Source organism: Lytechinus pictus, chromosome 11 (genome assembly GCF_037042905.1).
Source record: "Lytechinus pictus isolate F3 Inbred chromosome 11, Lp3.0, whole genome shotgun sequence".
NCBI lineage: Eukaryota > Metazoa > Echinodermata > Echinoidea > Temnopleuroida > Toxopneustidae > Lytechinus > Lytechinus pictus.
In genome coordinates this window covers 28,322,014-28,346,853 of record NC_087255.1, presented here as the reverse complement: position 1 = coordinate 28,346,853, position 24,840 = coordinate 28,322,014, and the positions used below count along the sequence as shown (strand labels likewise).

The 24,840-nt window shown below is 35.6% G+C and overlaps 1 protein-coding gene across 2 annotated transcripts; it reads left to right on the top strand.

Moving 5' to 3' along the window:
* LOC129271117 (tubulin polyglutamylase TTLL7-like) lies at positions 1-23,999 on the top strand. Of its 2 annotated transcripts, XM_064106268.1 has the most exons (19): positions 13-101; positions 2,193-2,236; positions 3,845-3,967; positions 4,426-4,560; positions 6,148-6,205; positions 7,045-7,108; positions 7,685-7,752; positions 8,394-8,552; positions 9,294-9,510; positions 10,249-10,413; positions 12,237-12,395; positions 13,868-14,056; positions 14,490-14,750; positions 15,298-15,384; positions 15,937-16,326; positions 16,638-16,766; positions 18,568-18,809; positions 19,589-19,765; positions 20,487-23,999. In XM_064106268.1, the coding sequence occupies exons 3-19, from the start codon at positions 3,931-3,933 to the stop codon at positions 20,611-20,613; spliced, it is 2,664 nt and encodes an 887-aa protein (XP_063962338.1). In that variant the 5' UTR covers positions 13-101; positions 2,193-2,236; positions 3,845-3,930; the 3' UTR covers positions 20,614-23,999. The 2 variants fall into 2 exon arrangements, with proteins under 2 accessions (XP_054764453.2, XP_063962338.1); XM_054908478.2 differs by lacking the exon at positions 2,193-2,236 and having other exon boundaries at positions 1-101.
* Positions 24,000-24,840: the final 841 nt, after the last annotated feature.

Genomic DNA, 24,840 nt, shown 5'->3' with positions numbered 1-24,840 from the left:
GACCGACGGACGAAAAAAATGAAAATATAACGTACGCGCGCGCGCATGATTTATCGAGCCGACATTTGTTTCTTAATCATCTTTCTTGAGTGAGAGTTGAGGTAAAACAAAACTTGTTTTGATAATTTGAATTACTCCACTATTATCATTTGTTCATCATGAATTATCACTGCTGGATCTCACTGTACTTTTTTAAAATGTTACTGAGAACTTCATAAGTAATTACGGTATCGGTAATCGTTATCTCGATCTTGACATCGCGTACACTGGTCCAAGCTGCCGGCTGCTGCCCTGATGATCGGGAAGCACCGGGTACCGGTACGGGTTACTCTCCCGTAGAGGCGCGAGGCTGCGGGGCAATTCATGTCCGCTACTAGGATGGGGGATCGGGTGTCCGGACACTTAATATTTTTGAAGCCTTCTTTTTTGTCATTGGATTACACTACAAATACGAAATCAATAGTTGTAATCATCTTCTATTTTGTTCTCTATAATATTTCCTGACATTTTGTACTAAAAATTGATAAAACTTTCCTTGTAAATTTTTCCAAATGACTTTCTAAAATTGATCGTCCGGACACACAACCTGTCCGGACACACAACAACTGGGTATACTACGCTCACAAATTGAACAAGTGCAACGCTTTTCATTTTTCTTTTAGTTGAATTAATTGTGTATTTGACAGAATATTATTTGTCTGAACAGTCTGATATATGGCAGTGTATCCAGTGTTTTCTTTTCATCGCACTTGCCGCGTACCCCTCCACGAAAAATAATTATTTTCGTGCATGACAAATTACATCATGATTCCAGACGCGCACCGGACGGGTAACGATATATTCTTGATTATTTTATAATATAAAATAATCTTGAACCTTGAAGAAGTACTCTCCCAAAAAGCGTACACGCGGTCCTTGGCTGGAGAATCAAGAATCTTCATGTCATGATCAGACTCATGATGTAAGATTAAGAAAGAATTGGTGTGAATTTTTCTTCATATCATGAGTAAATTCTAAGTTTTTTGTTTGCTTTTTTAAATTTTATATTGAATCTAAGCAGATGTTGGTAATAAATTTGTGTTTTCTAACTAATTTTTTTTATTTTAAAGTTCTGCATGTTCCATGGCAGTGATGGCACTTTCCAATATTATGCTCGTTCGTATTGTGCGCGTGACGCTCATTGCATTAAGTTCTATCGACGCGCTGTCGATCGTCGACGGCTCTAATCACGGTAAACCTCATGCACGGTACCTTGAGTCTGAGAGCTAGCCGTCGACGATCACCCACAATACCACACCTCAACATTCGATCGAAGGAGCGGATGAGATTGAAATTCGGCAAATCAGGCCCATATTTCCATCAGAAAATATATCAATTGTTAATGCAAAACAATGTTATGATATTTTAATCATTTTCTGTCATTTTAAAGATAAATAAGCCTAGGTAAAAGTTTGATTTTTTGCCTTGTTTTTGCAATCTTGTTCTATGTATTACTATGTGAAATTGAACTGCGGAAGTCCTACGGTATAGGTAGGAAATTGTTTTTTTTACGCACTAGTATGCGCGTCCGGAACCATGATAGTGTCCGGTAATACAATACGTGACTATAAATCTGGACTGGTTCATTGAGAGCTGTTTAAGCAAGGACAATGGTACGAACTACGATTTACAATAACATTTGGCATAACGTTCATGACATTAGACTAGAACTGTGTTAGTCTATAGAGTATAGTGGTCTATGCCATAAATAAACAAACCTTGAGGGGATAAGGTACATGGACGTGGTACTGTGAGTGGCCTAGTAGTAGTACGGGTAATGGTAGATTTCAAACATAAGTTACAAAAATCTTGCCTTGTGCTTTCGCGCTCACATTACTCTACTGATCATAAATACAACTTGTTATTTATAAAAAACTTCAAGTTCTCGGATCAGAATATCAAATATTTTCAGCTTAGGTGGCAATTTTTTTTTTAAACAAAGAAAGCAAAAGATTTTGTTCATGTTGATTACCCATCAAAATCAAATTAGATCTAATACGTTCTTTTCAATGAAAAAAAGGGAAAGACTTCCTTATGTCCCCTCCACTAATTAAAAAAAATACTTCTCCAAAATCCCCCTTCTTTCGTTCTCTTTTTCTTCTTTTTTTCTTCTTACTTCCGGTTGGAACTTGGATTCGAACCTCTCGTTGCAGAATGATGAATCTCCAGTTTGTCGCCTTACTCACTGAGCTAGCAGGTATTGTTGAAAGCCAATGGTTTCATAACGGTTATCAACCGGAATTATGACTAGTCTACTCTCCAAGAGTATTGGGCATTTATAACATTTTTCTTACTAAATAAACCGATGCCATAGGGAATTACACACACTCAAAATTTTGACGGAATAAAGCCATATTTCGGTATGTATCCAACTTTTCCTTCTTAAATCTCTTAGATATACATGTATGTTAGATAATTCTTGATAAACCTCCATATTTTTTTTTTCAATTTTAGTGGAGGGGATATATGGAAGTCTTGCCAAAAAAAAAAAATAAAAAAAATCAGCATTGCCATTATTAACGTTAAACGCTAACCTATGTCCAAATCATGCTAAAAAAGTGATGTTAAATTAGAAGATTGTTGTTGAGGGAGCATGCTTACGCCAGAGTGCCAGACTATCTTGGAGGAGTTAAAAAAAAAATACTTTTTTATTATGGAGGAAGTGCACTAGTCCAGCAGAATAAATGACATACATGTAACAGAGACTGAAGCATTTGGTCTAAAGCTGTTGCACAAGACACATTGCTTTTGTTTTCATAATAGATCTACCGGTATATGAATACATATGTATGCATGGGGGGGTGGAATCTCTGGCTCTGCTTTTTCATTCTTCACAACGTAAAGCATTGTGACCCTGGCCTGATGGCGTCTGAGGTCTCTGAGTTGCTTGTAATTCATCTTTTAACTTGTTTGTTGATAATAAAATATTTGAAAACAAAATATAGTGCCTTTGAGATGCCATCCCTGGCCAACATAGAAGATGAATTAACTAATTAAAAACTTGTTAAAGTTCAAGTCCACCCTAACAAAAAATTGGTTTGAATAAAAGGAAAGAAGAAAAACAAGTATAACACAGGAAATTTCATCAAAAGTAAATGTAGAATTTACAGAAGATATGACGTTGTAAACTTTTGTTTAATTTCACAAAAATATCTATGCACATAAACAGTATGCAAATGAGAGGATCTACATGTATTACATCACCCACTCACTATTTCTTTTGTGTTTTATAAAAATATTTATATTGAATATAATTTTCTCCTCTAAAATGCCATGTGAAAATATGTTTTATTCTTTCCTGAACATTACCACTGTTTTTTAATTTTATGGTTCAATTAAGAGGTTCCTTTATCTTTACCGCAAGGACTGGAGGAATGCTAAATTAGCATTGACAAATCTGTAAAAATTGAAATATTGTTTAATTCAAATAATAAAAACAAAAATAGTAAGCAAGTGACATCATCACTCAATTGCTTGTCACTGAGTTTTGCATTTATAATCGTAATGTGTGAAAAATAAGCGAAACTTTGAAATGTCAATTTCTTATTAAAAGTTATTAGACCATATGGGATAAGATGAAATGAAAAGTAGATGAAGTGGATCAGACCAATCACCAATTTACAATTTTGATAATGACCCTTGACCTGGGCCCGTAATACAAAGCTTAGCATTGATCATAGAACATTTTTCTACAATTGATTGCATTGACTACAATGTACAATCAATCATGAAATTCAAGCATACGATTAATCGCTAACCTTTGTGTTACTTAGCCCTTATGTGTCTATTGACTGATTCCTTTCAGGTGACAGTATGACATTATGACGAGAAGAATCTGCAATTTCAAACAACGGCATAAACTATAACCTCTCGCCCTGCTCGCCACTAAAAATGGAGTCAGGTGAAAGGCCTTCATCGTCAAGGAGAAGTAAGTAGTCTCATTTGACTCGTATTTTTCACTTGAGTTTTTAAATTCAAACTCTGTGTCCGAAATTGAAAAATTATAAAAATTGATAGCTGATTATGACACTGATTTGTAAAAAGTAGAGGTTCAAAAACTGTCAGTGCATTTGGTCTTCATTTGTAACTGTCTATAGGTTATATTATTGTGTTGTCATGGAGGGGTTATTGTTGGGTGGGTTATTTATTTTTTAAGAGGTGAGGAAGCCGGAAGGAGTGAGGTGGGACTGGAATGGGGTCAAACTGCAAGCTTCATGCATCAGCAAAGGACACTTTGATCGATAGGCAAGAATCATAACCATTACCCCACAACACTTCAGTTTACCACGTCACTAATTTGTGATTGTGATTATGGGTATATAGCTTTGAAAAATTGTCATCATTCTTTCTAATCTCCTTTTCCCTTTTTGCTTGTTTTCTATTTAGGTGTCCCCTTTCCAACTAGTAGAAAAGCCACATTCAGTGGATATGGCGAAGAGACACGCCCAGTTACCAATCACAAGAAGAAACGAAAAAAGCGACCTATATCCATCAATGTCACCGGCACAAAATATGAAGTCGGTAAGTACATACAAACATCAAACAATGTCAAATTCGCAGTCACCCAGTATTTGTAAGATCAACAAGAGTAAAGATAATGGTAAAGATAACTGTTTAGCTACATGGAGGTTCAAAGTTTTCTGCCGTATGAAAAAACTTTACTCCCCGTATGCCAATTGGTCCTGTGATTGTCCCTCTCGTAATTTTTTAGAAGGTAATGTGTTTATGGTTAAGCTTCTAAAAGTTTTTTTTTATTAATCTGAATAATGCCTGGATTATGGTTAAGAATGAGTTTGAGGTTAGATTCTATGTTTGGCTTAATATAAAGGTTTTGTCTCACCTGCATAGCAGAGTGAGACTATAGGCGCCGCTTTTCCGACGGCGACGGCGGCGGCGGCGGCGGCGACGGCGGCGTCAACACCAAATCTTAACCTGAGGTTAAGTTTTTGAAATGACAGCATAACTTAGAAAGTATATGGACCTAGTTCATGAAACTTGGCCATAAGGTTAATCAAGTATTACTGAACATCCTGCCTGAGTTTCATGTCACATGACCAAGGTCAAAGGTCATTTAGGGTCAATGAACTTAGACCATGTTGGGGGAATCAACATCAAAATCTTAACCTAAGGTTAAGTTTTTGAAATGTCATCATAACTTAGAAAATATATGGACCTAGTTCATGAAACTTATACATAAGGTTAATCAAGTATCACTGAACATCCTGCATGAGTTTCACGTCACATGAACAAGGTCAAAGGTCATTTAGGGTCAATGAACTTTGGCCGAATTGGGGGTATCTGTTGAATTACCATCATAACTTTGAAAGTTTATGGATCTGATTCATGAAACTTGGACATAATAGTAATCAAGTATTACTGAACATCCTGTGCAAGTTTCAGGTCACATGATCAAGGTCAAAGGTCATTTAGGGTCAATGAACTTTGGCCAAATTGGGGTATTTGTTGAATTACAGCCATAAATTTGAAAGTGTGTTGGTCTAGTTCATAAAACTTGGACATAATAGTAATCAAGTATCACTGAACATCCTGTGCGAGTTTCAGGTCACATGATCAAGGTCAAAGGTCATGTAAGGTCAAAGAACTTTGGCCACGTTGGGGGTATTTGTTGAATTGCCATCATATCTCTATAAGTGTATTGGTCTAGTTCATAAAACGTGGAAATAAGAGTAACCAAGTATCACTGAACATCTTGTGCGAGTTATAGTAGTTTTCAAAATCAGCACTGCTGCTATATTGAATCCCGTGATGCAGGTGAGACGGCCAGAGGCATTCCACTTGTTTCATCAAAGCAATCGTCATCAGAGTAAATGGGTCAGAAAAGTCTATCTAAAAAATGGGCTTCCTTAATTACAGCTAAATCTTAGTGTATAATGGCTGCATATTGATGAGTAGCTATCTACTAGGCCTTGGCCAGCAACATTATTGCAAAGTTCCAGGTATTACAGCATTAAATAGAACAGTCTGTACATATTTGCTTCTTTAGTTATCATTGATTATACACTAGAAAAGGATACCTCTCATTTTATGAAAAGTATTGTCCTTTTCTGCATTTGACAAGTTTATTAATCTCCTTTTATGTTTTTTTAGTGCGGAAAGTTGCAGAGAAGTATGGGGCGTTGACAGACAGAGAGGATGACCCCAACTGGTAAGTAATCATCTATCTATTTATTCATGGATTTATTTAATTTCTACATAAATAACACTTTAATTCTTATTAACATTCAGTCATTTTGAATTGTTGAGCAGTCATAAAAACAGAGGCTTGACATGCACACACAAAAAATGTTTCCCTGTTATGATATCATTTGCTTCCTTTTGTGAAACTTTGGCAGCGTATTATGTTGATCCCATTTTTATGATTCAGGATTGGATGCTACCCTAGAGCTGTTTCATAAAGCTGTTCATAAGTTATCCATGAGTTTCACAGGATTGGTGCCCCTTTCTTTTGTTATACATGTACCCCAGATTTTCATTGGAATTGATTTAGCTGTTAAGAAAGGAACACCAGTCCTGCATATTTATTGTTTATTACTTACAAACAGCTCTATGAAACAGCCACCAGGGGATGTCGACATAAAGATCTCTTTTCTCCATCCTATACTTGAACCAAGGAGATATCACCTCTAGAGGTGATATCTCCTTGCTTGAACATTTTTAAAGAAATTAATCATTGTTTATTAGTGGCAGCTTTTGTATCACATATCTCTCAATTGGGACAAGAAATGAAATTTTTTTTTGAGCCTTTCGCTGTCTGTGACCGTTACATTGCATTTATCTTCCATGTACATGTAAGCAACCACAACAAAATTGCCAGAATGTTCGAAAGAAAATTTCACACTCATCTCTTTCTATGCATGCTAAGTAATGTGATATGTCATTCAGCAGGATTTAAACACCAGTTCCACTAGTATTCTATCTGCTTAATATTGATCACTTAATACGTCTAAAAAGCTTCATAATTGTATTTTTTTGTTGTAATTGTAGCTTCTTGTTCTGGAATGATACAGCAATTCCACCTGAAAGAATAGGAGAATTGAAGTCATATCAGGTAAGCATTTCAATCATCTGCATCCATCTCTCACTTTCTGTCCTACCTTGTCTGTCTGTCTGTCTGTTTCTCTCTTCATTTTTGAAAGTCTAAAGTCTCCCCTTGCTCTGTGACCATTGGAGTGCATTCAGACACTGGAATAAAACCAATTATTATTGTTTTTTTTGCAATGAATTTGAAGTTTAAACAAGTACGATTTCCTTATTTGAGGATTGAAAAACATTGGTAAATGAAACCAAAATCATGAATAAGCCACTCAGTTACATTTAATGTTTAGTGAAGGAAAGTATACCTGGAGCTAACCTGTGTGAGCATTGTGCTATCATACATACATTTGTCACATGTTTCTTTGTGACCTACTTGCGATAGATTAATCATGTAATGGATTTCACTTCCAACTGACTTGTGTATGCATATGAAGTGCCAATGATCTGATCAGACTTGAAGTAAATGATACCATTATCAAAATCAACAATGCACTTAGTTGATAATAAACCAATTCATACGGTTTGGGATACTCAATGTAGAGTTTATTTCTTGTCACTCATTCAGTTCTTTTCCTTTTTTCTTTCACAGAGAATTAATCACTTTGCTGGAATGGGGGAAATATGTCGAAAAGACTGTCTTGCCAGAAATATGACCAAGTAAGTTTCTACTGTATTGATCTTTATTTCCACAGAGGTTATTCTGGGGGTGTTTCACAATGTGTTAAGTGCAGTAATGAGAAAGTCTGTAAAACCAAGGTTAATTGTCACTATATCTTCTAAGATCTACACTGTAGATCCGGGTTGAGATGTATTTACTGAACTTTTTGAAATCCTGAAATCTAAGCTAAAAACGATCATATTGAAGATCACCAACACAGATTAGCACATGTGTATTATTACTATTGCTTGGAAAGAGACCTGGGGAGTGTTTCATCAACATTTTCATCCGACAAGTTGTCAGATCTGACATCTTTCTCTGATGTTGATTGGCTGAGAGGTACTGTTACTATGGTAACTGTCGGATAAAATGGGACTTGTCGGATAAAACGTCCGACAAGTCCTTTCATGAAACGCCCCCCTGATGGCATTCTTGAATTTCATGCTTGTTTGGCTAATTTCTCAGCAATTACACATCTTCGAAAATCCTTTAGCACATAGTTGTATTTACAGACAGGTGGATGTTCATTTGATTTGATTTTGTATGAACTCATTTTGAAACTGGCATTTATCTTTAAAATGAGTGATTTTGATTGTCTTGTTCCTCAATCTATTGAAGGGTTTTGTCTTAATTTTCCTAGGATGGTCAAGAAACATCCTGAAGAATTCAGTTTCGTTCCCAGAACCTGGATCTTTCCAGCAGAGTACTCAAGTTTTCAAAACTACGTTCATGATCTCAGGAGAAGAAAGAAGACAAGGACTTTCATTGTTAAACCTGCGAACGGTTCCATGGGCCAGGGGTGAGTTCTTAATGAATTTTTTTGCCTCTTTGGACAGATCTTTATTACAATATAACCAACATCTACAAGCACCAGTATTCTCCATATTTCTGGGTCTTTTTCCTTTTGAATATTGGAAGTTTTTTTGCCATTGCTTCTATGTATCTAAGTATTGAATATAAACCTGGGTTTACTATTTGAGTATATTTGAATACATGAATTGCTCACCAGGCAATGGCAGATAGAATGTCACGTTTTGTATCATTCAAATGTTTGTTCCATTGTGAATTCTGATTTTTATATTCAAGTATGTTGAAGGCAATGCAGTGTATATCATGTCCACTTTGAACAGCAACAGCTCAATTACATCTAAAAAGGCCTAAGCTCGGGGTTGGCTGGAATGGGAAACGGTGGTAATGAATAATACTGTTAAATGCCACTTCCATAATTTTTTAGGAGAATGGGAAATAGTTGGAAATTAAGGGAAAGTATACTTCTTGACTACCAGTATTTTCAGGTTTACCCAGGTGTTTCTCAAGCACATTCTAGCATTGCATGGTAGCTCCCTGTAATCTGTAATACTTCCATCTGCAAGTTCTCAGTATTTCCCAAAACTACTCACTTAGGTCCTAGTTTCTTTACTGACGATGCTACATTTTGACCATTAGTGTGCATATAATACTGTATTACCATTAGAATGAAATGTAATTTTCTATTACTCTGAATCTATTATTTGTTGATTTGTTTGTAATGTACATGTAGGATCACGTTATACAGGAATGGAGAACGCATACCAGCTCAAGATCACATGATAGTACAGGAATATGTAGACAAACCTTTCCTTCTTGAAGGATTCAAGTTTGACCTTCGCGTCTACGTCCTGGTGACGTCATGCGATCCTTTGAGAATATTCCTCTATCCGGATGGCTTGGTCCGTATGGGAACGGAGCAATACTTGCAACCTACTGATAACAATGTGGTAAGAGGATGGATGGGTGGGTGGGTGGGTGGATAGATGGATGGCATGATGGATGGATGGAAGGAAGGAATGATGAATGGATTGATGGATGGATGGGTGGGTGGATAGATGGATGGATGGGTGGGTGGGTGGGTGGATAGATGGATGGATGGAATGGTGGATGGATGGATGGATGGATGGAATGATGGATGTATGTATGGATGGATGGATGGGTGGGTGGGTGGGTGGATGGATGGATGTGTGGATGGATGCATTGATGAATAGATGGATGGATAGATGGTTGGATATTAATGGTGGATGTATATATGAATGGATACAATGTAGATGGATGCATATGGAAATATAGAAATACCTGTAACCTACTGTATCATAACTATCCAATCTGATCCAATCCAATAGTAATTTTATATTTTGTATTTTCCTTTTGGTAACAAAGCGCTGCGCACACACTTCTCCATATTTGGGCCACTAAAACAACAATTGAACACCTCAGAGGGATCAGTTTAGTCCATGCAATTCATTGTCCTCTTAGCAAAATATGCCAAGGGAGGGATGGAAGGAATCCTTGTTTGCAATGTAGGCCTACTTGCAATCTATTAGGTAAAAAAGTGTATCAATTCCAGTAAATCCATAATTCTGGGGGCCCATTCTGAATCAAAACATGTTCAGCTTCTCTCTTAAAAATTGTTTTTGTGTGATATTTTTGTCTTCAACATATTTACTTTCTTTGTCATATAGGATCAACTGTACATGCATCTCACCAACTACTCAATCAACAAGAAGAATGCCAACTTTCAGCGTAGTTCTGACGTGAGTACGGGAAGCAAACGCTCCATCTCCTACCTGACTGACTACCTGAGACGAAAAGACTACGATGTCAATACTATGTGGAAGAACATTGCGGTAAGTCATTGATCCTTTAATCACCATATATTTCACTATTTCACCCACCAAGAGCTAGAACCATCCTTCTGAATAAAACATTTATTTTTACAGGTACACAACTTTGGAACTCTCTTTTGGAATCCGTGCGCAGTAAACCGACACATTTTAGTTTCAGTAATGGGTTAAAGAAAATTCTTCTCCACAAATATAAACCGCAGATATCCAACGTCTCTACTTAAGCAGCATTCTCTTTTTGTTTTTATTTTTTCTTATTTTCTATTCCCCTCTCCTCACATTTTCATCTTCTCTTTCTATTCTTAATGTGCAGATTTCTTGTTTGTTTTGTCTGTTCTGGTCTTTTGGCTTGTTATCTGTAGTGTTTGTTTTGTTTTTTGTTTCTCTGTCCTGTTTTGTCCTGTCTTGTCCTCTTCGGTACACTGTCTTTGTTTTGTTTTGTGTTTTTTCTCTGTTAATATTCCCTCTTGTCTTGTTAAATTTATCTTACATACAATATTTGAATCGTTATCTTGTATATATATATATATTTGTATACCATGGGTATGAATATATTGTCTTGATTGTATTAATTTTTGTATATTGCATAAACATACGAAGCTTGACCCCATTAGTAGTATTCAAATATTTTATTGAACATTGTTAATTTATATTTGTATTTGATAAATTTTAATCAGTTATTTATTTCAGGGGACTCACATAAACAAGCGAAGCTTTCCAGTGAGTTCCCTTTTTTCATTTCTGTTATTCATATTGTGTTTTGTTCCTACTTACTTTGTCAATTTGTTTGAAATGAAGAAAAAATAAATTCATTCAATCAATCAATCAATCAATCAATATAGGCATTGAACCCATGGCATAACAGTCACTGTTAGGGTAACTTTTTTCCATCTGATAGTGATTACCATGTTAATGATGCTCAATAGTCAATCAAAATCATGGGAGTTTACCATTGGATGGCAAAGTTGCCATAATAGTTACGTTTAACAGGGCTGTGGTTTGATTGAAATGTTTGTAGTGGTTACAGATGCAATTTCTCAATAAACAACCACAAAATATTCACTTTCTAAAATATGTGTAGTAAGTGAATGAGTAACAATAATATTGTGAATATAAATGCAAATTCTTGTGAGTCAGTGACTTTCTATTACACCCTCATGACCATATGGTTGAAATAGCTCCCCAGGGAGTTGATATGAGACAGATTGTGCGTTATCAAACTCAGAGTCAGATATTATACAGTTTGGAACTAGAGTAATGAAATAAAATAACAGACTCGATACCTTAAATACATCAAAATTGTCATTGGTTCTAGGCAGGTGAGAATCTATAAACTGGTAATTTTCAATTTAAGAAAAATAAACATAGGAACATTAAAAACAGGAATAAGCCCTGGGCCCCATAATAGAAAGGTTAGCGACGGATTGGAAATATGAAAGCAATATTTTGATTGGTTCGTTGTCAGTATTTGGAATTAATTGCCTATTCACCATTGTTCTTGATTGGCCATTGAGTTTAGTGATTGATCGCAAACCTTTGTTTGGGGGCCGTTTCATAAAGCTGTTTGTAAGTTGCGATGACTTTACAAACAACTGCTGACCCTTTCTTCAGCTAAATCATATTACACTATGTTGCCCAATTGGGGCATGTGAACACGTTCCAGTCGTACATGCATATCTTTACAAATGGCTTTATGAAGCACAACCCAGGGCAACAAATAGAGAAACAGAAAAATGTGTACTTTGACGACCGGATGGAGATACACAAGAGTCATTTTAAAATAATAGATCATAATGTATCTTTATTATATCTGTTTATTATGACAGGATGTGTTAGTGAAAACCATCATCGTGGCTGAACCCCATGTACTTCATGCATATCGGAACTGTCGACCTGGAGGAAATACCACCAATGACAGTGTGTGTTTTGAAATCCTAGGCTTTGATGTTCTACTGGATAGGAAACTTAACCCTTGGGTGCTTGAGGTAAGTTTTTATTATGATGATGAAGATGGTGATGCTGACAATTATAGTGGTGATGATGATTATTGTGATGGCGGTGGTAGTGAAGATGATAATGGTGACAATGATATTGATAATAATGGTGATGATGATGATAATGGTGGTGGTGGTGATCATGATGAAGATGATGATGATGATGATGATGATGATGATAGTGTTGATGATGATTATGGTAATGGTGGTGGTTTTGAAGATGATTATGATGATGATAATGATGACAGTGGTATTGATGATAATGGTTATGATGATGATAAATCCTGATGATGCTGCTGCTGCTGCTGCTGATGATGAAGATGATGGTGATGATGGTGATGGTGATGATGATGGTGATGGTGATGATGATGATGATGATGATGATAGTGTTGATGATGATTATGGTAATTGTGGTTTTGAAGATGATTATGATGATAATGATGACTGTGGTATTGATGATAATGGTGATGATGGTGATGGTATTGATGATGATAGTGATGATGATGATGATTATGATAGGAATAATGATGATGATGATGATGATAATGATGATGGTGATGATGGTGTAGGTGCTGGTAGTGGTGGTGGTGATGATATAGATGCTACTACTGCTGCTGCTGCTGATAAGAGAAATATCAATGACAATATTCAAAATTCAAGTCCCTTAACCCTATCTAGGCTGGGGTATTTTGGGAGTTCATATGGCCGGGCCGTGCGACATAATCTACAAAATTGTATAGTAATTTATTTCATGCAAATTGCTATTAAAAGTGATTATGCTAATTTATGCGTAATTAGTATGCGAAATCATATTTTTCCCTCTAACTCCCTAAATAAAGCTCCAAATGTTATAATTTTTGGTTTGGAAACTCTTTATGGTGATCTTAGCAAGTGAACATGAAAAAAATTGCGATATCAGATCAATTTCTTATGTATCATATTGTTTTTTGCAGTTTCTTATGTATTTCTTTGTTTTTTGGACCTTTTGTTTTTCATTGTTTTTAATGAAATTCGTTGGGGACTCTTCTGAGATCATAAACAGCATAAAATAAATACATTTGGACCAGCAAAACTATAAATAATCATACAATTAATGATTTTTATTTGAAAACACAATTTGCATTGACTTTGTACACGAAATCACGTTTTTAAGCAATTTTTGGTCTGACATTCACTTACATAATGTTGCGTAATTTCAGAACTGCGTACCCGGGTGACGCAAAATTGGGTCTCAAAAGTTGCGCAAGACTTAAAAGTAAAAAGTCAGCGAACGGCGGGGTCAAAAAATTTCGCGCGGCGAAGATATTGCGCGAATTGTTGAGGGGGGCCTGCGAGGCCCCCCCCCCCGCCTGGATAAGGTTAATGCAGGGGTAAAAAGAAGGAACGAAAAGTGAGAGATTAGTATCAAAGGAAATGTGTTAAAGAATTGAAAGATGACATCATTTGTGATATGTTTTTGATAGGTCAACCGAGCACCAAGCTTTGGAACAGATGAACAGATTGATCTGGACATCAAGAGTGGTCTGTTGACAGATTCATTCCGGCTCATCAATATGAGAACCTCAGATAAAAGAAAGGGTATGGCAGCCCAGAAAGCTGAATCACAGAAGAGATTACTCAGACCAACTAAACGACTCTCAACAGAACATAATGTGAGTAGGCTCCCTTCTTTGGACCAGAAATGTGTTGGTTATGATTATTATGGAGCTTCCAAAAAGACTACAGAGGGCAAAGAGGATGTTCAGATACATGTAGAAATTTATGCAAGTATGCTGTGAGCATGTTCAGTCCTAAATTGTTTGAGCATGCTCCTAAATGATTTAAACATGCTCAGTCCAAAATAATTAGAGCATGTGCAGCCTTTGATGATCTGAGCATGCTCAGTTTTTAAATTTTGTTCTTCTGAACATGGTGTGTTACTTTCTTGTACTCTTCTTGATTTTAACCATATTGGTATTATTACTAATTATTAAGCAAATGCTATTAAATTACATCTAGTGAGAAAATTATATTCATATCTTCTGAAAGTAATTTCTGCCTGTATGAAGAAAAATCTTGTGCACTTATTTCCTCCCCATAAAACAGGAGTTGGAAAAGAGGAGACTAGACATAGAGCAGCGGAAGGCGGAGATCAGGGTCAAGTTGACGCAGGTTCGACGAGAGAATGCACGGGAGGATTATGAAAATCGCAACATGGGACGTTTCCGTCGTATCTACCCACCTCACGATAGAATGCTAAAAGAGAAGTATGATAGATTGATAGATGATGCCTTTGAGATCTTTCTATCCGGTAGAGCTGCTACTATACAAAGGGATGCGTATCAACTACTCTCTGGTCAAATACAGGTAATAATTTTTTCTATTCAATGTATCTTTCTCTCAGCTGTATTCATGTGAGTGTGTGTGTGTGTGTGTGTGTCTCCCTCTCCCTATTTACCATCTCTTGGTATCTCTAGCTCTGTAGAAACTCTTTATGAAGGCATGAAAAAAAAATTCACACTACCTATCTTTAAATATTTTATTGGTAAGCCTTTTTTTTTCTTTTCTTGGGATTTTTATCAACTGAATTTCTTCTTTCTTTTTGAAAAATTATTCATCTTAGTTATTTTTAATGTTAGCACTGTTGCTAGATTGAATTTCGTAATGTGGACGAGGCTGCCAGGGGCAATCTGTTTCATTGGTTTATCACTTTTATCCGATTGACTTTTATCCGATTGACACAAAATTGTTAATGAGTGTAATAAGTCTCTGAGCTTTGTTTTACCACATCTAAAGAAACCTTTATTCTACTTACATATACACCATGTCCTCTGAAGCACATGTATGAAATGTCAACCAAGATAGATATATGCATAATTCCACTTCTACACAATTACCCATGTTATTATTACAGGAGGATGAGTTACTGGACATGTTACAGCAGTGTGATTTATCAGATTGTGAGAGGGAGGGCAGTGCCAAGGTGTTCAGGGGACCAAAGGTTAGTTTTTTTTCGGTTTCATATATGTAGTAACTTTGTGATAGCTAGATAATTTCTAAATATTTCAGTAATTCACAGATCGTCATGATGATGAACAGCTTTTGTATGGCGCCATTTTCAGTAAGTGGATTAGTTTCCAGACTTTGAAACAGAGGGTTGTGGGTTCATATCCCAGCCAAGGGGTAGATTTCTTCAGCAAGAAATTTATTCACATTGTGCTGCGCTTGACTCAGGTGAGGTAAATGGGTCCTTGGTAGGAATTAATTCCTTGAAATAAGTGTGCGCTGTAAATAATTACGGCTGCAAAGCTAAAACCGAGGTATTAATATCAAAGTCCTTTGGAAGCACATAGAGACGTTATAATCATAATGTGATATGCGTTATACAAGAACTGTTTATTATTGTCATTATTATTATGTCCCGTTCAGGTCTTTCACACTTATTCATAGGTGCATTATTATCAGCATTTCCCAATCGTATCTATAATTACAATTCAATCTTATGACCCACTTTCACCTTTACTTTTAACTTCATATTGTTTGTCTCTTTCAGCCTCTGTCATCCATGCCAACGGTGGTCAATCATGTTGAGGAAGAGGACGACGATGATGAGGATGACGATGAGGAATCCGAGATCTCACCATCTAGTACTCCATCCTCCTCCACTAACACCATCGATGCAACAGCACCGGAGGATCATGTCAGACCTCATGCGCCACCACCTAGGACGTCCCGCCCCCCTACACACCCCTCTCCTCACCCCTTGCCAAGCCCAATCAGTCCAGGGGTCGGTGGTAGGGCCAGACCGCAATCTGCTCAAAGACCAGGCTCAGCAAGACCACTGTCAGCATCCAACAACATCCGTAGTCTATCATCGTCTCAGAGATCGAGATCTCTGACACGTCCTAGGTCTTCAACCAATAGAATAACAACAGGGTCAATGGTGAGATGTGGTCTTTATGTTTCAGGTTTAAATGAATCTGTTTTAAATCCTCAAATTGGCAACATGATGTAAATTTATAACTAATTGATCATGATAGTGGTCTCTTGCATTCCTTTAAATTATCATTCTGTTAAATGACCAATATATTTTGTTGATATTTATTTTCATTGCTTATATTACAATTATTGTAATATTGATTTGTTATTTTATGTTGTGTTGTATACACATCTCTTCTGTGAATGCAAAAATGAAATCAATCTATCAATCAATTAAAACATTGATAAAATGTTTGCCCATTTCTTTTTTTACAGGATGATCTATCCGCTGCTATCAGGGATAAACAAGATGAGATTATCAAGAAGATGATAGCCTCCTTAAAGGAAATGAAAATTAAATTCCCAGGAAAAACAGATGATGAAGCCACAATGATACTAGATAAGGTATGTCCTTGACCTTACCCTTTTGGTCTTTACTTGTAGCATTGTAGCATATTATGATTAGCAACCAAAAAATGGGTGCTGCTACAAATGATCAGAAATAGAAGAAGAAAAGGCTAGCACACAAAATGCAGCATGACATAGCTTATTGATCAGTCGTAGAAGCTACATATTTGGACTGGCAATGAGGGGAAGACCTTGTAAATGCTTTCTTGAAGATTGATCGCAGAAGGCAAAGCTACAGGATATGAAATTAAAACAGATAGCTTGAGACCGTAGTAATTTGTTAGTTTCATAATACATTCTTCATTGATATTCATTATCATGATAGGCCTTGTGAGTCAACCACTTCTCCTTATAGGCCTAAATCACACACTGCGAGTGGGAATTTGAAAATTAGATATTTAAGTGAAAGATGAATCCCAATGGCAGTGAACACTAAGGTCTAATTAGTAGAACTATAGGTTTGATCCCAGGAAAACTAATGCTTAAATGTAGTTTGTAATCATTTTCATTCAATAAAAAAAAAAAACAGAAGCACTGATCAATGCATGAAGTTGAGGATACGTTATCAATCTCTCAGGATGAAACATGTATAAGTAAGCATGATGTGCCAATCCCAGGAATTTACTGACTCAACAATTTGGATGTCACATTAAGGGCACAACTTGTGTACATATACTATGAAATGCACATATCGGAGTGCCTCTTGATGTTAATTCTTCTGGGGTTACTGAACCAATTATGTTCTGACCGATCTCTATTGATGATTCACAGTATGCACAAGTGCATATTAAAGGCAGTAATAATCATATATTAGGTATTCAAATAACTCTTCCTGAATTTTAGCCCATCCTAGATGACACACATATATAGGGGAAGGCGGGGTAAGTTGTGACACTTTTTGCATTTTGCATGATAGAATTGATATGACTAATAATATTGTAGAAATAAGTACCTTGCCTTTAAATATGATTCTTGGGAAATCTTTTTCACCTATATACAACGTTCTACCCCCACACTGAAAATTGTTGTGACCTTTGAAAAAAACGATGTCAAGTGGCACAACTTGCCCCATCTGTGGGGTAAGTTGTGCCACCTTCTAGGGTAAGTTGAGCCACAAAACCTATGTACAAAATGTATGCGGGAAGAACCTGCATTTCAATTTTTTATTTAAAGTCTTTTCACTTGCTAATTCTCTATAAATACTAACATTCTCTAAAAGTAAAAGAACTGTCATGTGCATTTGCTCTTTTCTGCCTGCATATCGATGGCTTTTTAAGGGTTTGATTGTTTTTTATTTACATTACCATAAGAATTACCATGGCTCAACTTGCCCCATGTTGGCTGGCTCAACTTACCCCAGTCCGAACTTAATGCGATAATTTCGCAGCCACACATTTCTTATGCATCCATCATGTAAAAGATTGTGACAAGAATGAAGATCCATACCTGGACTGACAATGTTGTTCTTATGTCTTTTTATATGTAAAGACGTGTGTGTGTAAAAAACACTTATTTATTTCACACCCGTTTTTACTTTTTTGGCTGAAATTTGTATTTTTCCCTCTAAAAAAGTACTTTTTGTTTCAAAGTTGAAAAAAATGTGGTGGGGTTAAGGGTTATGTAATGGGTCATCAATAAATGACACCGCCATAATGTCTGACTCATTCATTATTGGCCTGGGGGTGGTGGCTCAACTTGCCCCTATGCTCAACTTACCCCGCCTTCCCCTACTTAATAAAAGTCCCTAAAATGTGCTAAAATCAGATACTGATATACTTGTATCTTGTTTCATTTTCAGATACATGACAACTGGAAGTATCACAAACCAAGGATAGCATCATATTGGCTTGTCAAACTAGATTCTATCAAGCGTCGTAAGGTGATTGACATCGTTCGTTCCAACGTGAAGGCTCTCATCCAACGTATCTGGCGTTGTTCTGAGATAGAGAACATCCGTCTCTATCGTATCTTAAGCAAGGTCTTTAATAGGCTCCTATGGAGTCACGGACAAGGGTTGTGGAATTGCTTCTCATCTTCAGGGTGAGTATTTTAATATACCTTTTTGTCTCGTCAGATTTAAAGCTAAACTCAAGTAGCCACAACAGATAGTAATTTCATGAGAAAGTCTTTTAAATGATGGTCGATTGTTGCTATCATTGCGAAATCATGAAGTCTAAGCTGAAAAACATATACTTATCTATCCATTACATGATAAAAAGATTTTGATGATATTTTGAATAACAAATGTGACGTGCCACCCCAAAACCAACAATATGTCGCCCAATATGAATTTGATATTTTTATTTAAAAAAAAGCACATTCTAAGCTGATGTATAATATGTCAACATCTATCAACAATAATTCACACAAGTACTTGATTGAATGTAGAAGGACTTCATTGAGAGTTGCAGAGAATAAGAGGAATAAGGTTTGAAGTTAGTTGCTGCCTCAAGTTTGAGATGTAAACACTGCAATTGTCTTTTATTTAACTTCACAACTTTCAAATGTTGTCAGTTTGAAGATGAAGAATTATTCTTTCAGATAGCTAACTAAAGTTTACCATTTGAATTTTTGAAGATCCAAATTTCTATGTTGGCTATTTTTACAGAGAACCTTCCCTGGCGACTTATTGTTGATTTTTAGATGTCTGGTCTCAAATGTACGGATTTTCAACAATTTTAACTGACTCAAAATCTCAAAAAGAAGGAACATGGTGAAATAATCTTAAGTGCTACAACGATATCACCTGCATATTTTTCACTTTATAAATCATTATCTTTCATGTATCATATTTTCCTGTTTGGTTAATAATTGTGTAGGAGTTCTTGGGAGACAATCTTCAGCAAGAGTACGGAGGCAATAACAGGACTGGAGATGATCTGCTGTAGAAGGGTTGTTGAGTTATGTCAGGATTGTCTTCTTATCGTCTATCAGTTTGCTGCGGATACCAAGACTACTAACAGTGGAGGGTACTCTGATTCCAGAAACCATCATAGGTAACTATTATGTAACATGGGTGTACTGCTTATAGTGGTATTGATATTGTATTTGATGGCTCAGAAACGGATACCAGAAATATTCCAAGTGTTAGGATCAATATTGCATGAATCAAAGATGAGTGAAATATATGTGGTTTTTCATTATAAAAGCCATCCAATACAATTATTATATGCAATAATATAGCATGATATTACGCATCAAGTTTTGTACATTAAGCTTTTTGGGAGTTTTGTTAGATTTTGCTTGATCATGCAATTTGCTTTCATGTTGAAATCATGCAGCATTCATTTTTATTTTTAATGCATGGATAAAATATGTAGATAATAATTGTGTATACTGAAATACATGTAGAAGGAAAGTTGTAGAAGAGTTGTGGAGTTATTTTAAGAACGCACTATATGTTACTGGCATATAAATTGTAATTTTTTGTGACTGAAGCATGTATGAAATAATGTGTCTGATTTTATATCAAATCTGCAAGTACAACCATTTCAATTACAAAGTTGAGAAATTGAAATTGTCAAATATGCTCATCTTTGATGCATTTTACCAAACCAAATATGCTTTCCTGTTGTCATCAATAGCATACCCCTTTTGAGAGTTCTTCAAAAAGAGATACAGTTTCGTTGTAACTAGATATTATTAAATATATGTTTTAAATGAGATATTGAAACAATACATTGTATGTTGGTCTTTGGTCTTTTTTGTTTCTTACAGAACTCAGTCCTCATTGGGACCACCTACGAAGATTGGATCCTGGAACAGTGCTAGTCCTACAGCTATGGTACCAATAAGTCAACGCATGTCCCGTCTCTATCCTACAAACTCGCTAGAAAAACTCTAGAACCATGGATTTTGTGAGAGTGCATGTTATACTTCTGTAGGACCAGTCATTGAGCACATGTCATGACTCTATTATTCAAATTCACTAGAGTATTCTCTAGGACCAATGATGGTTGACAGTTCTTATCCTATCTTAGGAAGGTGTCAGCGTAAGTGTCATATCTATCCTACAAACTTGCTTCAGAAACTCTATAACCATGTGTTGTGTAAGTGCTAGTCCTAGAGCTGTTGGACAAATCATTGAGCATATGTCATGACTCTATCCTTCAAATTCACAGGAGTATCTCTCGGACCATTGATGGATGAGGGTTCGAGTCCTGCAGCTATTGTATGAATTTATCAGCATAAGTAACATCTCTGTCCTACAAAACTTGCTACAGAAACTCTATAACCATTTGATGTATGAGCGCTAGTTCTAGAGCCGAGCTGTTACCAATGAATCAAGGTATCATGTGTTCTCTATCCTACAAACTCACAAGAGAAACTCTAGAACCACTGGTCATATGAGAGTGCTTGTCCTCTAGCTGTGGGTACCAATCAGTCAGGGCAAGTCATGTCTCCAACAAACTCAACAGAGAAACTGTAGGACCATGCATCGTATTTGTATAAGAGTACTAGTCCTATGGTACCGAGCAGTCAGTGTAAGACATGTCTCTGTCCTACAAACTCACTTGAGAAAATCTAAGACCATGGATCATACGTGAGTAGTGGTGCTGCTGCTATTGAACCAACCAGTTAGCATTAGCCATGTCACGTCCTGCAATCTCACACGAGGTACTGGAGAATGGCTGATTGTATGATAATGCCCTTCCTACAACTACAAGACCGGGCATCAAGCATATGTATTTCTTGCATTCATGAAGGCTGTCAATATGTAGAGCTAAATACAGTAGGTTTTGGACCATAATAGGGGTTGACAAAATTTGTGATGGTTGATGGGTTACCAAGCCTGCAGGCAGTGTAGCAGCAGGTACATATCCAGCATCAGATCCTACAAAGCATTTTATGGGCCCAATTGTCTGTGGACAAAAGTGACTCTATGATGCTTGTGCATGGGCCCATACATTGCTTTGTCATAGTTGATGCTGGATACGCTAGTAAGGAGGGAGCGTGATTCAGTTGTTTCTAATATGAAATTATTTGAATTTTTTTCCTTTTGTTCCTGATGATATTGTCATGATGAAAGACTGTTTCACTTTGAAGCAATAGTACTAAATCTGGTATACTCTACCTCTATGAAAATCTCAATAATCTGCATTATAAAGAAGATTCAAGGATGCAGCCAAGAGTGAATGTGTATGCAAGTCACATGCTGGTGGGATAATTTACCCAAATATCCAGCTGTGCTTTTATAATCCATCTCTTCACCTCTGGCGCAAAAAAAACTGAGATGTCGTGAAAACAGCCTATTTCAAAGACACATATGGCAAGGATTTGTATTTTGTGGCTCAGCCTTGTGTTGTAAATGTGGGAAATTATTTGAAAAAGTTTGTCTGTTTGATTCAAGAATGCGAAGGTACGTGTAGGCTGAATATTTAACAAGCTGTATCAATTATTTTTTATTCATGATATAAAACATGTTTGTCTAATAGAATGAAAATATTTGAATTGGATTATTTCAAAGGCCCATGTCAACCATGGTGAAATGTCATTTACATGTATAAATATAATAGAAAAATAAGATGTAAAGGCGTAAATGCATTATTATGACACAAATGGACATGAAATATTTGATGTTATCTGGGGAGCGTTGCATGAAAGGACTTGTCGGACGTTTTATCCGACAAGTCCTATTTTATCCGACAGTTACTATAGTAACAGTGCTTCTCAACCAATCAGAATCCAGGAAAGTTGTCAGATCTGACAACTTGTCGGACGAAAATATTGATGAAACGCCCCCCTGAAGTTCTGTATAAAGTATTGCCACTTAGATGTCTAAAAGAGTAAATAATTTGCTAGAAATTACCCAAGGTGTAAATTTCTGTTATTAGATATGAAATATATTGCTGTATACTTGTAAATAGTTTTCAGAGTTTATGTGAACTGTCAATCTTTATGCGTACATTACATCATATATTAATTATGTTGTAGATTAAAGATCTTTTTAAAAATCCTTTGTACTTTTGTAAATATGTGAGCTTTTTAGGATACCATATTTGCCTATCTATCTAAACTATGCAATATATTAGATATGAAAAATTAGATATAGAATATTACAGTAATAAAGATTGTTCTTTTTGTGTACGTGTTTCAGGGTTGAATTGATTTCAGATATAGACTGACGAATTCAAGTTCTTTATGCATTACAGATATATGCCTATATAATTATGGAACAATCCAAATGGGTGGTTTTAAATTCAATGTTTGTTATGCAGTTAATATGCTTAAACAGGGATTGAGTAAATTTATGTAAACAGGCCTTTTTTAATTTAACGTGTACTGAATATATTGAAAGCAATGCACATCTCATTAAATTTCTGTTCTTTTATACATATTTTAAGCAATAGTTTTTATTCAATAATAATAATAACAATTATGTTCACACATAGTGGCTTATTCTACAGATTTTTTAAATATATTCTTTTACCATTTTATACATCTGTCCATTTTGTCAGATTTTAAAAAGAATAGTGCTAATTCTTTGTCTCTCACTTTTTTTTTTCAATGGATGTCCCCATGCCAAAGGTTAAAGGGTTTTGCAGTTTTGGAAATTTGTTATCATATGCCCATTGTAAAAAATAGAATTCTATCAGTTATATAATTTTTAAAAGGAGTGGATTTTTTTATGTGAAGAATTAATGGAAGTTTAAGGGTTTTAATCTTAAAGAGGGATTTTCATCATGAAATGAATATAAATTAATGAAAATATGATGTATGAATTGATGGAAGTTTAAGGGTCTCAGTTTTAAAAGATGGATTTTCATCATGAAATAAATATAAATTAATAAAAATCTGATTTATCATAAAAAAATAAGTGGCTGAATATATAGATAAACTGTTTCATAGTTTCTAAACTTTCTATTCTGAAAATGGATTCTATTTATCATGCATTGGGCTTATTATAGGTATTGGTAATATTAGTAAGTTCTATATTCATATCTATTTGTAAATCAGGGAAAGATGTGTGTTAAATGTATAACTTTTTTTTTATAGAATTGGTTTAATTTGCAGTGTAAAGGCTCATTCAAATATGATGCTTCATAATGGAACAGCCACATAAGCACAGCTGACTCCGAATCAACCTATGGTATGCTGTTCAACATAATGTAATAACTTTGATTGGTTTGGAGTCTGTTTTGTTGATGCGACTCATAACTCATCAACAGTGTTCATGGTGTTCAGAGATATTGAAACAAATCACCACACTAACGTTCATTGCCTCCAATTCTTAAAAAATGTTCAAAAGTACCTGGATTTCTGGCTCATGACTTAAAAATAAAATCATTATATGATGTGAATATTTCAACAGTTCTCTGTATAGATTATTTTGCGCTAACTTTTGATCTTTGAAATACTAAGATTGGTCAGTAAATTCTGTCGTCTTATATTGAAATGAAGTTGCTTGATTCTGCAACACACCTACATGTACATTACACTTCATTTGCTTTTCAAACAAGAATGTTGATGAGTTTTGTGGCATCACTCCTGAACGAGTCTTTATTTGATCTAGATCAGTCGTGTCCTGATTTTAGAGGGGGACATTCAAACTCAGGTAGAAAGCTCTGTGTGATTTTTTTTTTTTCAATATTGCTGCATATTTTATATAATTAATTAATGATTATTACTGATTAATAGCTAGTGTTTTCTGTATTGCTTTAGGTTGAGCAAGCTTTGGTCTTACAGTCTTACAGAGTAGTTGTGATTTTATTAAGTTGTGTTGTAAATTGTGTTGAGGTGATTTAAAATGGAATTAAACACTTAGAGCCAGATGGATTATATAAAAAAATAGAAAGAAGCCAATCACTGAAAGATTGAGAAAAATCTAATAAAAGTGTTATGAGATTTTGAATGTTTTAATCACTAATCCCATAGACATCCTCTCATTGGCAATGCAGCCGTGATGTTTGATATCTCATATTAAATAAAGTTAAAGTTCACAATCAGATGTTTTGTTATTCAGTAAGCATGTTCATTCACAAATGGAGCAAAACCTCAGTCTGCTAATGCAACTAGAAAGATTTTTGGTATTTTTCAAATTGTTTGTAAAGTTCTTCATAACTTTACAAAG